The sequence below is a fragment of the Fistularia commersonii genome, chromosome 30 (assembly GCF_037954325.1).
Source record: "Fistularia commersonii isolate RoL2024-O1a breed Wild chromosome 30, RoL_Fcom_v1.0, whole genome shotgun sequence".
In the NCBI taxonomy this organism is placed as follows: Eukaryota; Metazoa; Chordata; class Actinopteri; order Syngnathiformes; family Fistulariidae; genus Fistularia; species Fistularia commersonii.
Window position 1 is genome coordinate 2,898,647 of NC_141313.1, and position 13,854 is coordinate 2,912,500.

At 51.7% G+C, this 13,854-nt stretch overlaps 1 protein-coding gene and 1 long non-coding RNA gene across 3 annotated transcripts in view; one reads left to right on the forward strand and one right to left on the reverse strand.

Moving 5' to 3' along the window:
* Positions 1 to 5,719, reverse strand: part of efna3a (ephrin-A3a) — a 58,003-nt gene extending 52,284 nt beyond the window's left edge. The window contains exon 1 of the mRNA XM_086178332.1: positions 5,059 to 5,719. Coding sequence (XP_086034458.1) covers positions 5,059 to 5,168 — 110 coding nt within the window. The 5' untranslated portion in view covers positions 5,169 to 5,719. The remainder of the gene's footprint in view (positions 1 to 5,058) is intronic.
* LOC147216095 (uncharacterized) overlaps positions 1 to 13,854 on the forward strand; it is a 156,401-nt gene that overhangs the window by 98,706 nt on the left and 43,841 nt on the right. The gene's annotated exons all lie outside the window — the stretch shown is intronic.

Sequence of the window (13,854 nt, forward strand, 5' to 3'; positions counted from 1 at the left end):
TTCCTGCTATGCGGCGCCCCGGAAAGAGCAGTTTGAGGTTGGCGTCCCCGACTTCTATTCAAGCAAAATCTCCAGCAACGTGTTTTGTTTTTTTTTTTCTTTCCGATGTGACGCGGGTCGAAGGTAAAAAAATCGAACCCGCGCCAACGTTGCTGCTGTTCGATCCGCCGGAGGAAAACATTACAATGCATTCAGATCTCCGCGCCGTCCTTTTTCCCCTCGTTCGTCTAACAGGGAAATAACTGTTAGGTGTCAGATTTAACTGCGCCGCCGATCCTTTCGTCACATTTTTTTGTTTCCAAGTCGTCCCGGTCGCCGAACGCCAACGTGTTCCGGGGCCTCGACGGAGCAGAGACCCCCGGCCCGGTGACTGACAAGTCCGTTATAATCGATTCTCAAAGCTGCACGACGGCTTCCCCGAGCCGGCCGGCCGGCCGATGCATCGCGGCGATTTATCGACGCTGGAATCAAATTAAAAATGCATCGGGAGGCGGCGCGGCCGCGATTGATTCAGGAGCAACCTTGTGTTTTTTTTGTTGTTTTTTTTTTCGGCTGGAGCCGAATCCGCTCACCTTCCTCCGCCACGTAAACGCATCGATCCCGAACGCGCAACCCTGACAAAGACGGAGGCTCGGAGCAGAGATACCCGGTAAACCCCGGACACGGAGAGCACGCCCGACACCACTGCACGTCCGTCGGATTAGTCCCTTCTGTCCCTTTTGCAGAGCGGCGACGTCGAACTCGGGTCGCCGCTAACAAAGCTAACGAGCCCTCGGCTTCAGGCGGGGGAACCGGCGGTCCTCGACGGGCCCCTGGAGCCTCAGAGCGGAGCCTGTTCCTGCTCTGAGCCTCAAAAGGAAAGCATGAACTATATACGTCAATATATAAATACATTTATGTATGCTGTGCATGAAAGCCAGCGTGCGCCCTCGGGCTAGCTCTTGGGGGGATCCGACCGATGTTTGCAGAAGCTCTGCAGGGCTCGGCTTCGTCCTCGAAGGAAAAGCTGTAACGCTACGAAGGAACTTGAAGGCGCCGTTTACAGAATCGGGGGCGGCAGTTGAGAAACCGGAAGGTCGGCGGTTCGATCGCGACGGGCCGGTTAGCGGTTAGCAAGGCAGCTCTGTTACCATCAGTGTGTGTGAGTGTGTGTGTGAATGGGTGAACGCTGTCCTGTGTAAATCACTTTGGAGAGTGAAAGCGCTCTATAAATGGAGACCATTTTCCATTTACGGGACGCGGATCGGGAACTTTCCTCCCCTCGATTGAATTTCCGGCTCAAAACACGTTAACCGCTCTACTTTCATTCTCTTGGATTCAATTAAAAAGAAGTAGAAACCCAAAAAAAGATATTTTCAGAGCTCGGGCCTCCATTTACGTGACTCATGGGAGTTTTTTTACGCCGGGCTTGAAACAGGGACGCCGCCCGCCGCCCGACCCCAAGAAAAACAAAAAACAAACAGCTTTGAAAAGGCGGAGCGGATCCGCCGAATGAAAGCGGAGATCTCCAGTCAAGCGCTTTTCAAATAAGGCTAAATATCAGGACTTCTGATCGACTGATTCGGTCGCGGAACGAAAGAAACGCGCGTCGATTGCCGTGCTTGAAAACAGCGAGTGTGCGCTGACACGGCGCCCCGGCACAACGGCGGACCCGCAGGATTCAATCGACTGCCGCCGAATGAGATGCATTTGTATGCAGAGCCGAGCAGAAAGGCCAGAGACGGGGCCGAGACGTGCAAGTAATCAGGTAGCGGCCGCGGCTCCGTCTGCGCCCCCGGGGGCGACGGCGGGCGGATACCGAAGCTATCGTCTCTGAGCGACGGTCCACGCCGGCGACCCGGCCCCCGTCGGCTCGGATCGAACGCCGAAGAGCCGAGCGTCCCCGGAAAAAGGGCGCAAAACCGGCGACGTCGCTCCTCGCGTCTTTTCTCAGTAACATTAACTCGAACGCGCGCCAGGTGTCGGGGCGTCATGGTGTCATGGCGTCAGGGCGTCAGGGTTCTGGCGGGGGAACCACCTCCACGTCTGGCCGGGTCCGCACCCGCCCACGCGGAGCAATCTGCCACTTAATGAGCCCGCTTGAGTAAGACGGCGCCGATCTCCACGCCGCCGTACCTCCGGCACTCCGAGAAGCTATTTGTCGAGGTGATAATTTATTTTGTGATGAGATCATTCCGAGCGGAGATTGATTTTTCGTTTTTTTTTTTTTTTCGCCTCGGCTGCCCGAACGGGCGCCATTTCTGCTCGGGGGGAGGAACGTCGCACGTCGAGGACGGCTTTACGCTTTGCTGCAAACATCAGAAGCGGCGTGGGAGGTCTGGGGGAAGGAGGCGAGGGGTTCGGGGGGGTCAGTGAAAGATGCGCCGTTGTTTTGATCACGCCGACACCGGGCGCCCAATTACGGCGTCGCGGCCTGTCGACGCTACGAGGCCAAACACCTGATGGGAGGAGAAGGCAGGAGCATGAAACGCTGCCGGCGGGTCGGGGAGGCTACCGCCGTGCGCCGCTGCTCCGGCACGCTCTCAAGATGTTCCACATCTCCCCCCTCTAATTGGCAGATGGCCTCAGATGCGAGATGATTTAATGGCCCGCGAGTGTGTGTGTGTGTGTGTGTGCCTGTGTGTGTGTGTGTTTTTTCCTGCCTCAGTCAGCCATTAGCGGGGACATCTGTAACGAGTTGGCCAGGCGCTCTGCTGAGAGCGGATGCTGAGAGCAACACTTCCTAATGGGGGGGTGGCGATGGACTCGGGTGGTAATCAAAGCGCTGCCGGCTATTTGTTTAGGTTATGATAATGGAAACGTCTCATTTTGAATCGTCGAAAGCGCGAGAAGCGGAAAAAAAAAATGCCGTCCGATGCCGTTTAGCTCAGCAAAGCTAGGGGAGGGACGACACCAGACGTTATCGTGAAAAAGCCCGTTTGCGCGAAAAGCAGCTTAGCATCCGCGCCGGCGCTGGAGTTTGACCCCAAAGGCCCAAAGGTATACAGAACCGGCGCCGGGTTTGAGGGAAAGAGCTGCATCATCAAACAAGCGAGGCCTTCAAGCGGCGCCCGGCGGCCATCAGAATTCTGCCCGTCACCTCCGAGGGTCCGTCGGCTACCTGCAAACTGGGTCAACTTTTGCATTTTTTACAGATTCGCATCTGCGTCGAGGTTCCTCGGACGCCGGAGCGTCGGCTCCGCTTTCTCCATCACACACACACACGCACGCACGCAGATTATTCAGAATCCATCAGGGCGAGCACATATTTGTCATTTCGCCGTCTAAATGTCAGCGTTGCGAAAAAAGCCTCCAAATGTGCAAACATTCCGGCGAGCGGCTCCGAGTGGGAGATCGTCGAAGACGTCACGGAGAGACCAATTAAAATTGACAGATAACACCGATAGCGGAGGTGATGCTTAAAAGGAAACGTGAGCGCTTTTCTTTACACGGCGGCTCGATTGCAAGTGAGCCGTCGCTTAACGCGCACCCTCTTCCCCCTCCGTGCACGTCGCTCCGGCGGGATTAACGGCGGCCATAAATCCGAGCTCGTTCTACCTGTGACACCGCATCCGCGCATTGACATTAATAAAAGAGACGTTCATCTGTTTTCTTTTCTGCGCCTTTTGACTTGCAAAAAAATGAGTGATTTCAAAAAAAAAAAAAAAAACAACTTCCCTCATCCAGTTTCTAATTCTAATCATCTGCTACATTTGTACTCTCCGCCGCGAGCCCGAGAGGTGAATTAGGGACCAGAAGCAGATGGGGGGTGGTAATGAGATGCAGGAAAAGGAGGGGTGTGTGTTGGGGGGGGGAGGAAGGGGGTCGCACAGCGGAAAAATAAAAAGAAGGAAAGAAAATAACCAAGTATGAGATAGCGGCAGGCGATAGGAGAGACCCGCGTCTGAGGTGAATACAAATGGACAGAGGAGGAACACAGATACGGGGGGGTGGAGGGGGTGGGGGGCAAAGAGGGAGGTTGTGTGAGGAGATAAAAGAATGTGAGAAAGATGGATTCACTGTCGGCTAATGAGAAGACAAAGGCAGCGGAATCCACATCGATCTCTGGCCCACAGCAAGCTGGCTGATAGCTCACAGGTGGGAGGGGCGGGGGGGGGGGCGGGGGGGGGGGGGGGCTTACCTGAGGTAAGCAACACTACTGTGGGAGGAGGAGGGTGTGTGTGTGTGTGTGTGTGTGTGTGAGAGAGAGAGAGAGAGAGAGAGAGAGTGAACACATCTTAAGAACTGTGTAAGAGAGGGAAGGCGAGAATAGTGCAGGCATAACAGGTAATGCGTGTGTGTGTGTGTGAGAGAGAGAGAGAGAGAAAGCGAGCGGAGTGCATATGTAACAAGTAACGTTTGCGTGCGTGTACGTGTGTGAGCGAGAGGGAGCGGGAGTGCATACATAAGAAGTAACGCGTGCGTGTGTGTGTGAGTGTGTGTTTGAGAGAGAGAGGGAGAGAGAGAGGGGTGTGCATACATAAGTAACGGGTGTCTATGTGTGTGTGTCAGAGAGAGAGAGAGAACGCGGGAGTGCGTAACAAGTAAAGTGTGTGTGTGTGTGTGTGTGTGTGTGTGAGAGAGAGAGAGAGAGAGAGAGAGAGTGCAGGACTGCATGTAAAAAATAAGTGTGTGTGAGAGAGAGTCCGGGAGTGCATGCAAAAATGAAAGGTCTGTGTGTGTGTGTGTGTGTGTGTGTGTAAGAGAGAGAGTCCGGGAGTGCATGCACAAAAGAAAGGTGTGTGTGTGTGTGTGTGTGTGTGTGTGTGTGTGTGTGTGTGTGTGTGTGTGTGTGTGTGTGTGTGTGGCCCAGGTGTGTGGTGAGTGCAGGTGAAGCGGTGGAAATGGGAAAAACAGGCCAGGAGCCCAGCGAGCGCTCCCGCGTCCCGCCGTCGGAGGTGCGATATCAAAAACTGACGAAACGACTGGAAACATCTTTCGGGTGCAACTGCGCTCGTCCCGCGTGAAATCGCAAACAGCCGCAACACCCCCCCCCCCCCCCCCCCCACTCCCACTCCCACTCCCACTCCCACTCCCACCCCCGCACTTGCATCCCCGCGCCGGTGATCGTCCACTTACAGCAGGTTGGAGCTGTTCCAGTACACGGCGTGTCGGTCGCTGGCCCTCGACAGGTGCGTGTTCGTGAGCAGCAGCGCGATCACGCCCACGGAGAGCGCGGCGAGAGCCATAATCCCGCCGCCGCCCCCCCGCCGGCGCCCGGCCAGGGGGCCCGTCCGAGCCTGGGGGCGGGTGTCGGGCGCGGGGGTCCCTGTCGGCGGCGTCCCGTGTGTCCTCCGGTGCGGCGCGGCAGCGGGAGGAGGAAGAGGAGGAGGCGGAGGAGGAGGAGGAGGAGGCGGGTCGGCGTTCACACCATCCCGGCCGGAGGGACGTCGGGCGCCCCGGTTGCCTCGGAGGCGGCTCGGACCCGCGGCTGCTTCAACTCCGGCGGCATCGCGGCGGCGCTCGTCCGGGCATCTTCACTTCGCCGGCCGGCGCACTTCCTCGACTCTCCTCGGGGGTTGAGGACCGGTGACCGTTGACCGGGGATCGGGGACTGTAGACCAGGGATCGGTGACCGGGGTCCGGGGAGGCTCGGCCGCTGACGCCGGCCGCCTCGGTGCTTCTCGCGGACGGCTGCGGAGCTCCGGTCGGGTCCTGCCTCTGCTGTCCGCGCCGCTCCGCTCCTCTCCGGAGAGGGAGCGGCGGCCACACGCTGCGCCGCCGACGGGCACGCCCCTCTGACGACGTGCACGTCCCCGTCCACCCCCTCACTCACTCTCTCTCACACACTCACACACACAGACACACACACACACACACACTCACACACACACACAGTCACATAGTTACGCATCATGCAAACATATACACGTGTGCGCACACGTACACTCACATGCACACAAATGCGCGCGCACACACACACACACGCGCACCGAATTTTAATAAGATCCGGGAAGAAAAACAATGAAACAATGGAATCACGTGACTGTAATTTATCCGTTCAGATAGAGAGGGTAATTTTTTAATGAATAAATAGTTTAAAAATGGATTAGAAACATAATGAAAGTTTTCAATTGATTTTTAGTAAACCAAATTTATTAAATAGATTAAACATAGGCTCCCCCCCCCAGAGCGACTCTGAATGCAGTATAAGCATTATATTTAATGGATGACTGGATGGACTGGGCATTAGGGTCACATGACCCCAACCCGGAAGTAGGTGTGTAGTGTCCTCCTGCTACAATAATACACCTGATTTTCTTTGGATCCCCCCCAGTTTATGACGGAAACACTTGTGTATTGGTTTTTATTTCATTTTAAACAAACTAAATGTTTCATGTCACCCAGAGCCTCTTGAAGATTGGCGGTCAATTCCTGGTACTTCCCGTTTGCGTGCTGAAGTGTCCTCTGGAGGCCTGGTTAGCACGTTGCATGGCTGCCCAGTCACTGTGTGTGTGTGTGTGTGCGTGTGTGTGTGTGAATGTACAACTTTGAAACCAGCAGCTGTGAAAGTGCTCTATAAGCGGAGACGGTTTACTGCGCTGATAACAGGGTGAATGTCTGTGACTGGGTGAACCCCTTGTCTGTCTTTCCTTCTATTCATTCAACTCTGAAACCGCCAGAATTCAGCTCGGCGAACATTAACCTCCGTGTTCCTCCCCCGCTCTCATCGCTTCGGGCTGGAAACAGCCCCGGGTGGAGGGTCACCCTGCCCGCAACCCTCCGGCGCTTTGTAACACATGTAAACACAGGAAGCAGCGAGCCGCCGTCGAGCTAACCTGTTCATTTTCCCTCCGTCTTTCCAATCCGATGAGGGTTCTCTCCAGGTTCACCTGCCTGGGTTCTCCATCTTCCTCCCACCGTCCCACAGCAGGTCCACCAGACACTCAAAATTGTCCTTGGAGACGCTGGAAGTCCGGATATATGATTGACAGATGACCCATCCAATCAAACCCAGCCTCTCACGCCGATGTCACCAGTGATTGGCTCACCCCCCCCAAACACACACACACACACACACACACACACAACCTTATGAGCAGGATAAATGGCGCTCATGACAATTCTTCCCACCATTGCTACTACACAACTCATGACACTTCAATTCAACAAAACTGTGGCATTAATAAGTAAAATAGAACCCACTCATTCAAAGGCACGGTTGATTTACAGTGAGGATAATGTTTTATGTTGGAAAATTGGTAGAATCACTCAAAATATTGTAATAACACTGGAGTAATTGTGTGTGAGCATGGAGCACACACACACACACACACACACACACACACACACACACACACACACCGAAGGCAAGCGCATGAAAAAGTAGAGCCTTTAATTAACCTGTTTAATTTGGGCGATGGCGGTTTAACCACTTTCTCCAGCCCGACGGCTCGCCGTATTAATGGCTCAGTTAATTCCAAGTATGGGGCTTTAGCCCGGGTTTGATTAACTCTGCCATATCTCATAATGGCGTCCCGTCTTTTGGGGAGGGGGATATCAGCGATATCCAGACCCGCCGATGCCCGCTCGCCGAAACTCCAGCTGAGCCGCCCCGAACATTAATCACAACGACCTCCGCTGATGAACAAGCGTCCGTGACACTTCCTGGTGGAGTCCCCCGGCGTGGATCTCACACTCCTCCCGGCGAGGAAAAGTGTCGAGGAGTCCGCCGCCGCCGACCCTCCTCCTCGGCCTCGTTCGTCCTGCCGTTTGTTCTCATTTGATCCGTCCCCCTCCTTGCCTCTCAGTTGTTTTTTTGTCTGCAATGACGCCTCTCCTGAGTGCCCTCCGGGCATGTTGCCGTGGCGACTGGAGTAAAAAGGGGGGACGAGGGCGGGGAGTGGGGTGGGTGGCTCATGAAAGAGCCACAACCTCCCGCAAACCTCCATCCCAGCTCCACCGGATAATTCACAGAGGGGAGGGGCCAATATGAACGCGTCCCTCCGTTTCCCGGTAAACGGATGATCCCCTGCTTCCTGTCGCGCCGGCGTGGCGTGCGGCGAGATGAAAATATAGAGTGACATTTAATATGTTTCCCGGAACCAGGCGAAACCAGTGGAGGCCTCCAATGCATATTTATGTGTGTATGTGTGTGTGTGTGTTTTTGAGTGAGGTGAACCCACCCAAGCTCGGTAATGTCATAACTTATTGAAGGGATTTCTCCAACGCCACGTCCTGCAGACTCTGCAGCTTCGCCGTCGACGTGGCGACGGCGACGTTCTGCAGCGACACTAATTGCCCGACATTTTTGTACCTTGTCACCCCCTTCTGCTTCAGGAAACCCCACGTGTGTGTTTTATCCAGATCATTTGCGATCACCCATCCGGCCGCAGTCACGCATCCCGTTTGACCCGCTATTGATTCGCCGTCTAACGCCGCTCCTCGTGGGCGAGCCGTTCCCCCGGAAAATATCCCCGGCGGGGTTTCTTTCTTCTTCCTCTCGGCTTCTGTTTCCGCTATCTCTAATTCCGTCCCCATCTGTTCCCTGTTTTTTTTTTTTTTTTTATTCCTCCCGACGTCTCATTTCAGACTTTATCTAGGCCCGGGTGTTAATTGGCCAAAGCGGAGCCTTGTCTTCATCGAGGGTTTGATGTCCGGTGGCAGCGGCGCTGTGGCTGATCACTTAATCCAGCGAAATGTCACATTTTGAATATGAAGCGGCCCCAGATAGAGACATTGCCGGAAAGTTAAATCGCCGCCTCCCTCTCCTCACCTTGCCCCGCCGCGGGCCGACGCCTCCCCCCGCCAACAGCTGATAAGGCCTTTAAGGAAAACAAGTGAAAGGACGAAAAAAGACGAGTTCAAGTAGTGTGTCGGAGGAGGGGAATGACAGTGCGCGGTGCGAGGAAAGACGTGGGGAAGGTTAAAGGAGAAGTTTAAACCCTGTCTGCGCATGTGTGTGTGTGTGTGGGTGTGTGTGTGTGGGTGTGTGTGTTTGCTGCGCAGGTGGGGGTGAGAGGGAGACATGGAGGCATTAGCTAAATAGAAGAAAGGGCAACAGTTTCTTTGGTAAATGCGGCGCAGCGAGGAGGGGCCGGGGCCCGGGCTCCAGGTGGGCCTCCATCATCCCGTCCCCCCGGGCGCAGTGCTTAACCTGCCTCGCTTCAGTAAGTACCCAGCTGTGCAAATGGCTAATGTGATTGTGAAGATATAAGCCCGGGATAATGGCGTCTGCCAAGCATTCGGGAGCGGCGTTTTCGCCGGCGACGGGGCGGTGATGAAGCGCGAGCGGCGGGGAATAACGGCTCGGCCGAGGGCAGAGCCTCCGCCGAAGGGGTGGGGGTTGAGAAGCCGTGCATCCGCAGCGCTAAAGGACAGAAGAGAGCTCGGAGGACGGGGAATAAAGCGAAGCATGAGCTGATTATTAAAAAGCCTCTTCCTTTTTCATAAACACCAACACCGGCCGTCCGCTTTGCTGTTGGTCGGCAGAAAAAAAAAAAGCAAAAATGGCGGAAGAGGTAACCTGAGATATCATCCACTCCGGTGACGTGCAGTCAGGGGAGGCAGGAGAGGCCGTGCCTCACTTGCCAATATTGGAAAGAAAAAAATGTCAAATGAAAAAAAGAATTAAATGGTTATATTTATCAGTGGTTGGCACTATAAATGTATTTTTCATATCACTTCACCAGTTTTAGATTACTTTTTATTCAAATTCGCTGAATTTTCACATTTACTGTTCAGACTCTGAGAAGTGCGGTGAGGCCACCGACTGTTGAGCCTCAACATAGATTGCCCGATGACCGCTGACTGCCGGCATGCGCTGCACTAAGACCGCACTGCTGTCGCTATTTAAATGTTTTGCAACACCTTTGCTATATGAACTACATTTCCAATGTACAGAATTTTTTGTCAACAACTGTATGTGTTTTACTTCTTTCTTGTGCCATGCGAAGAGCCACTAGGTGAGGCATGCAGTTCTTCTGCCTCAGGGTAGGAGGCGCCCGTGATTCAAGGGACTCCTTGGCGTATTCAGTCAATAAGTTACTCTGAAGGGTTCATATGTTTGTAAATGTGATATTGATGTGATTATGATGAAGTCAGTGCCTCACCAGCCGTGAACCTCAGCGCACATCACTGATCCACTCTTATAGTACGAAGAAGTATCAACCTGTGCTTTGGGGAAGCAGAACTTGCAGCAACTGGTTGGTGGTTCGACACCCTGTGTATGTGTATGTGTGTGTGTGTGTGTGTGTGTGTGTGTGTGTGTGGCACTCTGACGTCGTGCCAGCAGGCACGCTCAGTTCCGCCCGTGTTCCAGGAACTCGCTGCCTCATTTATTTTTTTTTTCCTCCTTGTAATTGCGACTCTTTTCACGACTCTTTTCAGCCGGCGCTGAGTTTGAAAGACTAATTGAAGCGATAGATCTGAAGGGAACGTGAACTCCACTCAGAATCAGCCCCAGTTAATTGCCTTTTTCTTAATTTCGAGGGGGAAATGGCGTTTCTTTTTCAGTAGCCTGACAGCCTGATGGGAGGGCCCCGAGCCGGCGGGGAGCGCCGATTTATCTGCGGGGGAGCAGATTTTACATTTCTGAGAGATTCGTTTTCTTTATTTTTTTATAAGACCGCCTTAAATGCCCGTCATTCTTTCTGCCGCCTCCGTGTGATTGACCTGAAACTCTCAGACAGGACGCGGTCTGAGCTGAGCTTAGCCGCTCACCAACGACAGGTCAAACATTGTATTTCCTGTTGTGGTGCGCGACTTCCTTTAAGGTCCAGGGCTAAACAGGAAGTGACGCCTGTAAATTTGGGACCACCGAATTACAAGTTTTCCAAAATGCAAGCCGTCGCTCGGTGGATATTTCGAGATAGATCTGAGTTAGGAGCTGAGCCTGGATGAGATTTTGACGCCGCTGTCCGTGAAGTAGCATTTAAAGATAGCGGGATGCACTGCACACCGCTAGGTAGCTCAGAGAACATCACGAGTGAGGCATGCGTGTTGCGGACTCGTCCATGTTGTTGTTGGGGAGATACATCATCTGTCTTTTTTAAAAAAACAGCGGCTTTCGCTCCGTCGCTAAACAGAGCTTTGCATTAAAGTGTACCAAAGTGTACAAGTTACATTTAGCAACGCATTTTAGCCTTGAGTGTGTAAGTTGAGCGATAAGAGGACGAAATGAAAAACTCCCCCCTACCCGCGCCGCCGCTGGCATCTCTTTCCGATTTCCGAGGTAATAACACTTGATAAAAGCAGTTTATGTCCCCACATTGTCTTTTATCATGCATTATTGCATTTTATTCCTTATTTGTTATTTCTAAGTGTAGCTGTGAGACAGTGATGAGGTGGGACTCCATCCGGGATCAACTCTGAGCCCCTTCTTGTTTGCACTGGTGATGGACAGGGTGACAGATGAGGTTAGACAGGAACCCCCCTGGACCATGATGTTTGCAGACGACATTGTGATCTGTCGTGAGAGCAGAGAACAGATTGAGGAAACTAGAGAGGTGGAGGTAGGCGCCCAAAAGGAGAGGAATGAAGGTTAGTATATATGTGTGTGCCTTGGGGGAACCCAGGTGGAACGGCGAGGCTACAGGGAGTGGAGATCAAGAGGTTGGAGGATTTCAAGTACCGTATTTTCACGACCATAAAGCGCACTGTACTAAAAGGTGCAGTCTCGGTTATGTGTGCCATTGTTGTGTTTAACACACACATAAGGCGCACCTGATTATAAGGCGCGGGTTTTATATACAATCCACGCCCACACTTCCCCCTTTAACGCTCTCATGGTGTCCTCTACTTCAGCTTTTCATTATAATGAAAGTTGCTGCGCTACCGTAGTCCTTCAATTTTCATTTTCTTCTGCTAGCGAATGGTGACCGTCCAAACGCCTCTCCCACTCATTCTTTGCTCGATGATCCACTGCTCGAGACTCGGGCCACCTCGCCTTATGTCTGCGGGAACTCAGCTGCGTCTTCTTGACCGGTCGGAGCTCGTTTTCCAGCTTCCTCCACTTGCGAACCATCGATTCATTAATCTTAAATTCTCTCGCGGCTGCTGGATTTCCATGTCCCTCCGCGTAGCTGATGGCCTTCAGTTTAAACTGTGCTTCATAAGCGTGTCTCTTTGCCGTTTTCAGGGTTGTTAAAACAACGATGTTCTGCATAACGCGCAGACCCGTTCTTTTATATACAATCAACACCCACATTTCCCCCTTTAACGTTCTCATGGTGTTCTCTACTACGTCCACCTTACAACAACAACACACACAGGGCGCGCTGCTCTATAGGGCGCGCTGCACTATAGGGCGCATTTTGAAGAACATCTAAGACTTTTATGTGCGCCTTATAGTCGTGAAAATATGGTACTTGGGGTCAACTGTATGCTCTAGAAACAGTAACAATGACCAAAAGACAGGAGGCAGAGCTGGAGGTGGCAGAGATGAAGATGCAGAGGTTCTCTTTGGGAGTGACCAGGATCTGGATATGATCAGGAATGAGTCCATCGAGGGACGGCAGATGGTAGATGTTTTGGAGAGAAAAGGTCGGAGATGGTTAGGTGACGGTCATGTGCAGAGGAGGGCTAGTAGATGGGAGGTCTAGAAGAAGACCAAAGAGAAGATTTATGGACGTCAAAAGAGATGATATGAAGTTAGTTGATGTGAGAGAGGAGGATACAGAAAAAAGGGTCAGATCAGGGGTGTCAAACTCAAATACACACTGGGCCAAAATTCAAAACTGGGACAGTTGCGGGCCAACATTGATATTTATTGAAAAAATCTTCCTCCAGATATAACAATGAACCTTTTCATATGGACCCAAACAAGTTTTGCTTAAAAGCTAAATATGGAACAAGCATAGCTTAGCACTATACAATATATAACTTAATATCGCACACATGCAAAATCCTGTTTTCTGCCTAAGTAGCAGGGTGGTAGTATTAGCATCAGGTCGCTATGACTACTGCACACAGAGGAGAGGCGTTTATGGGTCCTGTTGTGATTTTCGTGCCAAAACACCAGCGGAAAATTCTGGGATTTGTAGAATTAGCGATACATGCACTGTAGACTACACCGGCGGGCCGGCTCTAATTGTCATTTGGTACGGCTTTGTAGGCCGAATATAATTATAATGCGGGTCAAAATTGGCCCGCGGGCCAGAGTTTGAAAGGGTTGATTCACGACCCCAGAAGATTTGTTAATTATATTATAATTAATATTATTAATTATATTATAATTATAAAGTGCACTTTTCTCATTTAAAACAACGTAACAAAACTAGGGGTCTGGGACAGATCAATAGTGTTTCAATTCATTTCAAATTTGAATGTGATTGTTTTGATTTGAAATTTAATTTCATATACAAGCAAATTGAGTCACAAGCACAATCACAGAATTCATGAAACTGCATCTACCGGGTTTTCCGCACTATTGAGCGCACTGGAATATAAGCCGCACCGGCTAAAAATAAACATATAGATATATGTGTAGATATATAGGCCCCACTTGTCTATAAGCTGAGATATTTACACAGAAACATTTTTTTACTTTTAATTAAATATATGCCGGTAGTATCCACAAACACGTACTGGAAATAATTTTTTTTCCGAACAGTGCCCGTAACACGGCCGATGAAAAAGATTAATAATAAATAACACGAGGAAAAGTCCATCCATCCATCCATTTTCCATCCAGGGTTTTGTCCTCCAGCTGATCGCTATCTTGGGTTTCCTCCTGCGCACTAAAACCGTTTAAGTCGTCCACTTTGGTATCGGTATTGAACGACCTCAGAATTTCACGGTCATTTAAGCCACATTGTTCAAACGGGTAAAAAAAGTAGCGGTTTTTAGTCTGGAAATTACGGTAATCTTTAATCTGAGACTACGTTTGGTCTAAATCTTGCGCACTTCACCTCTGGTTCTCCAGGACACTTTGAA